General features: G+C 42.7%; 1 protein-coding gene across 1 annotated transcript in view; it reads right to left on the reverse strand.

Moving 5' to 3' along the window:
• The window catches only part of EFCAB5 (EF-hand calcium binding domain 5), a gene marked incomplete at its 5' end in the record, with an annotated part of 36147 nt that extends 29288 nt beyond the window's left edge, over positions 1-6859 (reverse strand). Inside the window, 4 exons of the mRNA XM_029286710.1 lie at positions 2261-3067; positions 3170-3269; positions 5221-5376; positions 6789-6859. Of these exons, the coding sequence (XP_029142543.1) occupies positions 2261-3067; positions 3170-3269; positions 5221-5376; positions 6789-6859 (1134 nt within the window). The remainder of the gene's footprint in view (positions 1-2260; positions 3068-3169; positions 3270-5220; positions 5377-6788) is intronic.
• Positions 6860-7819: the final 960 nt, after the last annotated feature.

Raw genomic sequence — 7819 nt, forward strand, 5'->3', positions numbered from 1 at the left:
TCCCAGAATCCCCCAGCCAGCCTGCTTTAAGAGGGGTGGACTTCCATTCCCAGAATCCCCCAGCCAGCATGCTTTAAGAGGGGTGGACTTCCGCTCCCAGAATCCCCAGCCAGCCTGCTTTAAGAGGGGTGGACTTCCATTCCCAGAATCCCCCAGCCAGCATGCTTTAAGAGGGGTGGACTTCCACTCCCAGAATCCCCCAGCTAGCCTGCTCCTAGAATTCTCATCAATGGTCTTACTTGCTATGGAAATCTGGGAGTGGAAGTCCACACTCCTGTAAATTGGGAAATACTGTTTTTACTGCCCCCAAATCTAAGTTTTTAAAGCTGGAAACCAACTCTATCAATCTTAGTAAGTTGCAATTATGGATGACCAGTAGAGGGAGCATTAGAACGCATTTGAGCATAACTCTCTGAGCATTTTTTATATTCAATATTCTGCATCAGAAATTTCTCCTTGACAAAATAGTGGCTGTTTAAGGTCTCCATTATTAAAGCTTTTCTTTGTCTGCCGCACGGTCTAGCTAAAAGTTCTGGTCCGAATTTAATCCAGGAAAGGTTTTCTTGAAAACTAAGCAGTTGCGTTAAGATGAGTGGACTTCAATTCCCAGAATTCCCTGGGCAGCATGCTTTAAGAGGGATAGTCTTTAATTCCCCAAAGTCTCAAAGATGCTTTTTCCAGGAGGCAACTGGACTTTCTTGAAGACCTCAAGTGATGAAGCAGCCACAGTTTCGGGAAGCAAGCTGTTCCATGGATTAATTGTTCTCTATTAATCCTAGTCTGTAAGACAGGCCATCATTGTTGTGTCCAGGTAAGGAGAGAGCCCTGCAGTTAACTATCAAGGGTGAATTGTCCAAAGTAGCTGTAGGCAGGACAAGAAGCAACGGAAGGTAGCTAACCAAGGAGAGAAGCAACCTAGAATTAAGAAGAAATGTCCTAACAGTGAGAACAATTCCTAACCAGTGGAACGGCTTGCCTCCAGAAGTTGTGGGTGTTCCATCACTGGAGGTTTTTAAGAAGAGACTGGACAGCCATTTGTCTGGAATAGTCTAGCTAGGGTCTCCTGCCTGAGCAGAGTTGGATCACTAGCAGACCTCCACGGTTCCTCCCTATTATTCTATGGACGGATGGACGGATGGATGGATGGATGGAAGGAAGGAAGGAAGGAAGGAAGGGCAATGGATGGAAACTAATCCAGGAGAGAAGCAACCTGGAATTAAGGAGAAACTTCCTAACAATGAGGACAATTAACCAGTGGAACAGCTTGCCACCAGAAGTTGTGGGTGCTCCAACACTGGAAGTTTTTAAGAAGAGATTGCACAACTATCTGTCTGAAATGGTGGAGGGCCTCCTGCCTGAACAGGGGGTTGGACTAGATGACCTCCAAGGTCCCTTCCAACTCTGTTATTCTGTTAACTAACACAGAGGCCCCCAACCTTTGGGGTACCAGGGACCACTGGTTCCGTGGAGAGAGGTTTTTCCACGGACCGGAGAGTGCGTGGTTTTGTGTGCTGCCTGCATCCTGCGGATGGGGCTTTGCTTGTTTGTGCGGATCGGTTGCTGGCATGCCGCGGCCTGGTACTGGGACACGGCCCGGGGGTTGGGAACCCACTAGTGCAGGAGTAGGCAACCTTGGCTCTTTTATGACTGGTGGACTTCAACTCCCAGAATTCCTGAGCCAGGCATGCTGAGGGGAAAGGGAGAGGTTTCCAAGCTGAGCCATGCTGGCTCAGGAATTCTGGGAGTTGAAGTCCACCAGTCATGAAGCGGCCATAGTTCCCCCATGCTGGTTGAGGAATTCTGGGAGTTGAAGTCCACAAGTCATGAAGCGGCCATAGTTCCCCCATGCTGGCTCAGGAATTCTGGGAGTTGAAGTCCACAAGTCATGAAGCGGCCATAGTTCCCCCATGCTGGCTCAGGAATTCTGGGAGTTGAAGTCCACAAGTCATGAAGCGGCCATAGTTCCCCCATGCTGGCTCAGGAATTCTGGGAGTTGAAGTCCACGAGTCATCAAGGGAGCTATAGTTCCCCCACGCTGGCTCAGGAATTCTGGGAGTTGAAGTCCACGAGTCATGAAGGGGCCATAGTTCCCCTTCTTGGCTCAGGAATTCTGGGAGTTGAAGTCCACAAAGGGGGCCATAGTTCCCCCATGCTGGCTCAGGAATTCTGGGAGTTGAAGTCCACCAGTCATAAAAGAGCCAAGGTTGCCTACCCCTGCACTAACGTATCTAACAAGGCTATGAAGGAACCCATGGCATACTTGTATCCAAGACTCCTGGCGCTTTGTCTTTTCCAGTAGCAGCCTGGTCCTTGGGGCCCACTGGTCCTTGGCCATCTGCCTCTGCTTTCTCTTCTGGCTTGGCCTGTCCACCTGCCTCCTCTTCCTCTACCTCTGTTCCAGGCTCTGCTTTCTCTTCTGGCTCTTCCTGCCCATCTGTCCCTTCCGCTTCCATTCCCTTTGGAGCAAGGTCCTTCTCCACCGAGGGAGACTTGGGGACCGGTTCTTCCTCGTCGTCCAAGATCTTCTGCACCCGAGCTGCCACCTGGGAAGGCGAAGCCAGGATGGCCTCTTCTGACTTGACTTCCTTCACAACTTCTTCTCCTTCCAAAAGGGGCTCAAGCGGTGTCCCTGGATGGTCTTCTGGGGCAGCTTCTTCACCAGCAGGTCTCTCCACTTCTTCAGTGGTGGGCTCTGTGGTAGCTTCGGGCTCCTCTTCAGCCTCTGCCACCTGGGGTTCCAGCTCAGATGCTGGCATTTCTGCTTGAGGTTCTTCTGCTTCGTCTTGGGCGGCTGTTGTAGGGACATCTTCAGTCGCCGCTTCCGGTGGGCTGACCTGCTGCTCCATCTCGGCGTCTTCCAGCTCGTGGACGGCTGGTTCTCCGTTGGCGCCAAGGGCTGCTTGCTCATCAGAAAGAATGCCCTTCAGCTTCCTGTTGAGGTAGATGGCTTCCTGAGATAATGTACGCTCAGGGGTAGGTGGTTCCTCTGGAGGTTCCTCTTCATCGTCTGGCTCCAGGTTGCCCCAAAACTCCGTCAGGTCTATGTCGTCCAGTTCAGCGATGGGCCCTAAGAGAAAGAGGAAGCGCAGGGAATGTTGGCTTCAAATCTAGATCTTCAGAGACGGAGGTTAGGACCACCTTGGCCCGGTCAACCCCTAGTCCCGCTTACATTTTTTGGGGTTACAATAAATCTCCTTGGCCAGGTCCGAGCTGCTGCGGTAGAACTTCTCCAGGAGCGACAAGACCTTCGCTCTGTCCAAGAGTCCTATCTAGGAGAAGAGAAGAACCGACATCGGGAGTAAGTCGACTTTTCGTGAGTTTGCTGGGCCTCCACCAAACCGTGACGGGAGATCCTAGGAAACCCGGTGAAAATCTAGAGGTTCTACCAAGGAGATGAGTTGCAAACCAGGAAGTGTGAAAATTGCCCATCTGTAAATTAGGGCAGAAACGGGACTTCTTTTATTTTAGGGAATAGAGAAGAGACTAGACTAGACTAGACTAGACTAGACTAGAATAGACTAGACTAGACTAGAATAGACTAGACTAGAATAGAATAGAATAGAATAGAAAATAGAATAGAAAATAGAATAGAAAATAGAAAAATAGAATAGAAAATAGAAGACTAGACTAGACTAGAATAGAATTGAATAGAAAATAGAATAGAAAATAGAAGACTAGACTAGACTAGACTAGAAAATAGAATAGAAAATAGAACAGAAAATAGAAGAATAGAATAGAAAATAGAAGACTAGACTAGACTAGAATAGAATAGACTAGACTAGAATAGAATAGAAAATAGAATAGAAAATAGAATAGAAAATAGAACAGAAAATAGAAGAATAGAATAGAAAATAGAAGACTAGACTAGACTAGAATAGAATAGACTAGACTAGAATAGAATAGAAAATAGAATAGAAAATAGAATAGAAAATAGAATAGAAAATAGAAAAATAGAATAGAAAATAGAAGACTAGACTAGACTAGAATAGAATAGACTAGACTAGAATAGAATAGAATTGAATAGAAAATAGAATAGAAAATAGAATAGAATAGAAAATAGAAGACTAGACTAGACTAGAATATAGACTAGAATAGAATAGAATAGAAAATAGAATAGAAAATAGAATAGAAAATAGAATAGAAAATAGAAAAATAGAATAGAAAATAGAAGACTAGACTAGACTAGAATAGAATAGACTAGACTAGAATAGAATAGAATTGAATAGAAAATAGAATAGAAAATAGAATAGAATAGAAAATAGAAGACTAGACTAGACTAGACTAGACTAGACTAGAAAATAGAATAGAAAATAGAACAGAAAATAGAAGAATAGAATAGAAAATAGAAGACTAGACTAGACTAGAATATAGACTAGAATAGAATAGAATAGAAAATAGAATAGAAATTAGAATAGAAAATAGAAGAATAGAATAGAAAATAGAAGATTAGACTAGACTAAAATAGACTAGAATAGAATAGAATAGAAAATATGGAATGGAATAAGAATAAAATAGAAATAGAATAGAATAGAATAGAATAGAATAGAATAGAGAATGGAATGGAGAATACAGAATAGAATAGAATAGAGTAGAATAGAATAGAATAGAATAGAATAGAATAGAATAGAAAATAGAAGAATAGAAGAATAGACTAGAAAATAGAAGAATAGACTAGAATAGAATAGAAAATAGAATAGAAAATAGAACAATAGAATAGAAAATAGAAGACTAGACTAGACTAGAATATAGACTAGACTAGAATAGAATACAATAGAAAATATGGAATGGAATAAGAATAGAATAGAATAGAGTAGAATAGAATTAAAATAAGGAATAGAATAGAATAGAATAGGAAAATTAGAATAGAATAGAATAGAATATAGAATAGAATGAAATATAGAATAGAATAGAATAGAATAGAAAATATGGAATGGAATAAGAATAGAATAGAATAAAATAGAATAGAAAATATAGAATAGAATAGAACAGAACAGAACAGAACAGAACAGAACAGAACAGAACAGAACAGAACAGAACAGAACAGAACAGAACAGAATAGAATAGAAGCTGGAAGGGACTTTGGAGGTCTTCTAATCCAACCCCCTGCTCAGGCAAGAAGCCCTATAAGTTTCCTGCTCTAGCAGGGGGCTGGAGTAGAAGACCTCCAAGGTCCCTTCCAGCTCTGTTATTCTGTCTTCTGTAAGGAGCCGTCGACTGCACCTGTCCATATTCACAATCGAAGAACAGCTGGACGAACATCTGCCTCCAGACGTCGTGTCGGATGGCGTTGCGGGCATCGTGAGAAGATTGGAGCAGATGCTTCAGCAGCTCCTGGAAGAGGTCGCTGGTGAAGTTTTTGACGTAAGAAAGGAGATACTGGGGGGTGAAAAGAGGAAAGAAAGAAGGAGGAAAAACAGTATCGCATTTTGTTCCCCGGTTAATTTGCTTCTCCTGGCTCCCCACCTTTCCCGCCACATTCATATTCTCCCAAGGAATTTGGGGCGCCGTAGGCAGGGGGGTCCTCAGCTTACGACCTCAATGGGGATCTGAATCTCTGTTGCTAAATGAGGCAGCCGTTAAATAAGTCACACACACACACACACACCAATTGCGCAACCTCTTTTTTTTTTTTTGCCACGGTTGTTAAGCGAATCACTGCAGTTGCTTAAGTGAATTGTGCCGGATATCGCAGTTGTAGAGAACCGAAGCGTACAGCTGATTGATATCGCTGTACCAGGAGATGCCAGAGTCAGAGAAAAAGAACTGGAAAAAATGACGAAATATCGTGACCTGTCCGGTCTTTTCCTAAAACCCTCCAGACATGGAGCACCCACAACTTCTGGAGGCAGGTTGTTCCACCGGTTAATTGTTCTCACTGTCAGGAAGTTTCTCCTTAGTTCCAGGTTGCTTCTCTCCTTGGTTAGTTTCCATCCGTTGCTTCTCGTCCTGCCTTCAGGCGCTTTGGAGAATAGCTTGACTCCCTCTTCTTTGGGGCAGCCCCTGAGATACTGGAAGGCTGCTATCATGTCCCCCCTCGTCCTTCTCTTCATGAAACCAGACAGACCCAATTCCAGCAACCGTTCCTTATATGTTTTAGCCTCCAGTCCCCTAATCATCTTTGTTGCTCTTCTCTGCACTCTTTCTAGAGTCTCAACATCTTTTTTACATTGTGGCGACCACGATAATAATAATAATAATAATAATAATAATAATAATAATAATAATAATAATAATAATAATAATAATAATAATAATAATAATAATAATAATAATAATAAAAAAGTCGGAAGGGACCTTGGAGGCCATCGAGTCCAACCCCCTGCTCAGGCAGGAAACCCTATACCATTTCAGACAAATGGCTGTCCAGTCTCTTCTTAAAATCTTCCAGTGTTGAAGCATTCACCGCTTCTGGAGGCAGGTTGTTCCAGGTTAATTGTTCTAACTGTCAGGAAGTTTCTCCTTAGTTCTAGGTTGCTTCTCTCTTTGATGAGTTTCCATCTGTTGCTTCTTGTCCTGCCTTCAGGCACTTTGGAGAATAGCTTGACTCCCTCTTCTTTGGGGCAGCCCCTGAGATACTGGAAGGCTGCTATCATGTCCCCCCTCGTCCTTCTCTTCTTTCAACTAGACAGACCCAATTCCAGCAACCGTTCCTTATATGCTGCATTTCCCACTTCTGTATCATCTCAATTCTTTGTAGAGGGGAGGGTCCCAAGTCCACCATCTCTCCTGGGAAAATGTTACTCCTCCTCCTCTTTCTCCTCCTCCTCCCCCCTCCCCATCCTCCTCACCTGTACGAATTCCTCTTGGTTCACCTTCACGTCCAGCGTTGCCAGAGTTTCCAGTGGCCTGGCATAGATATCTGCACAATGGAGAAACAACTTGGTGTCCATGAGGTGGAGTGAAGGACTCGGCAGGAAGGGGTTTTTTTTGAGGATCCTAATGGGGGAAGAGGGGTGAGTAGGGACCCCACAAGGCACTCTTAAGGCAAAAGGAACCCTACGGGCTCTTTGATCATTGTTTGAGCTGGCTGTTCCTTCATTGGGGTATTGTAGAATAGAATAGAATTATGGAATAGAATAGAATAAAATAGAATAGAATAGAATAGAATAGAATAGAATAGAATAGAATAGAATAGAATAGAATAGAATAGAATTAAAATAAGGAATAGAATAGAAATAGACTAGACTAGACTAGACCTGAATAGAATAGAATAGAATAGAATAGAATAGAATAGAATAGAATAGAATAGAATAGAATAGAATAGAATAGAATATGGAATAGAGAATAGAATAGAATAGAATAGAATAGAATAGAATTAAAATAAGGAATAGAATAGAAATAGACTAGACTAGACTAGACTAGACTAGACTAGACCTGAATAGACTAGACTAGACTAGACTAGACTAGACCTGAATAGACTAGACTAGACTAGACTAGACTAGACTAGACTAGAATAGAATAGAATAGAATAGAATAGAATAGAATAGAATAGAATAGCTGGAAGGGACCTTGGAGGTCTTCTAGTCCAACCCTCTGCTCAAGCAGGAGACCCCATATCATTTCAGACAAGTGGCTGTCCAATCTCTTCTTAAAAACCTCCAATGAGGTTAGATGCAACTCATTTTCATATGTGGTGGACATGCAGGGGAGTTAAGGCATTCTGGATAAAGATATGGTGGAATATTCAAAATATTTTTAAGAAAAAGATAAAGTTTAAGCCGCAGATATTTCTGCTGGGTATTATGGAAGATCTGGATAAAAAAGAAATGGATTTGATGTTGAACTTGATAACTGCTGCAAGTTTACTTGTAGCTCAATG

Source organism: Protobothrops mucrosquamatus, unplaced genomic scaffold (genome assembly GCF_001527695.2).
Source record: "Protobothrops mucrosquamatus isolate PMUCROS unplaced genomic scaffold, P.Mucros_1.0 scaffold4652, whole genome shotgun sequence".
Classification (NCBI taxonomy): Eukaryota; Metazoa; Chordata; class Lepidosauria; order Squamata; family Viperidae; genus Protobothrops; species Protobothrops mucrosquamatus.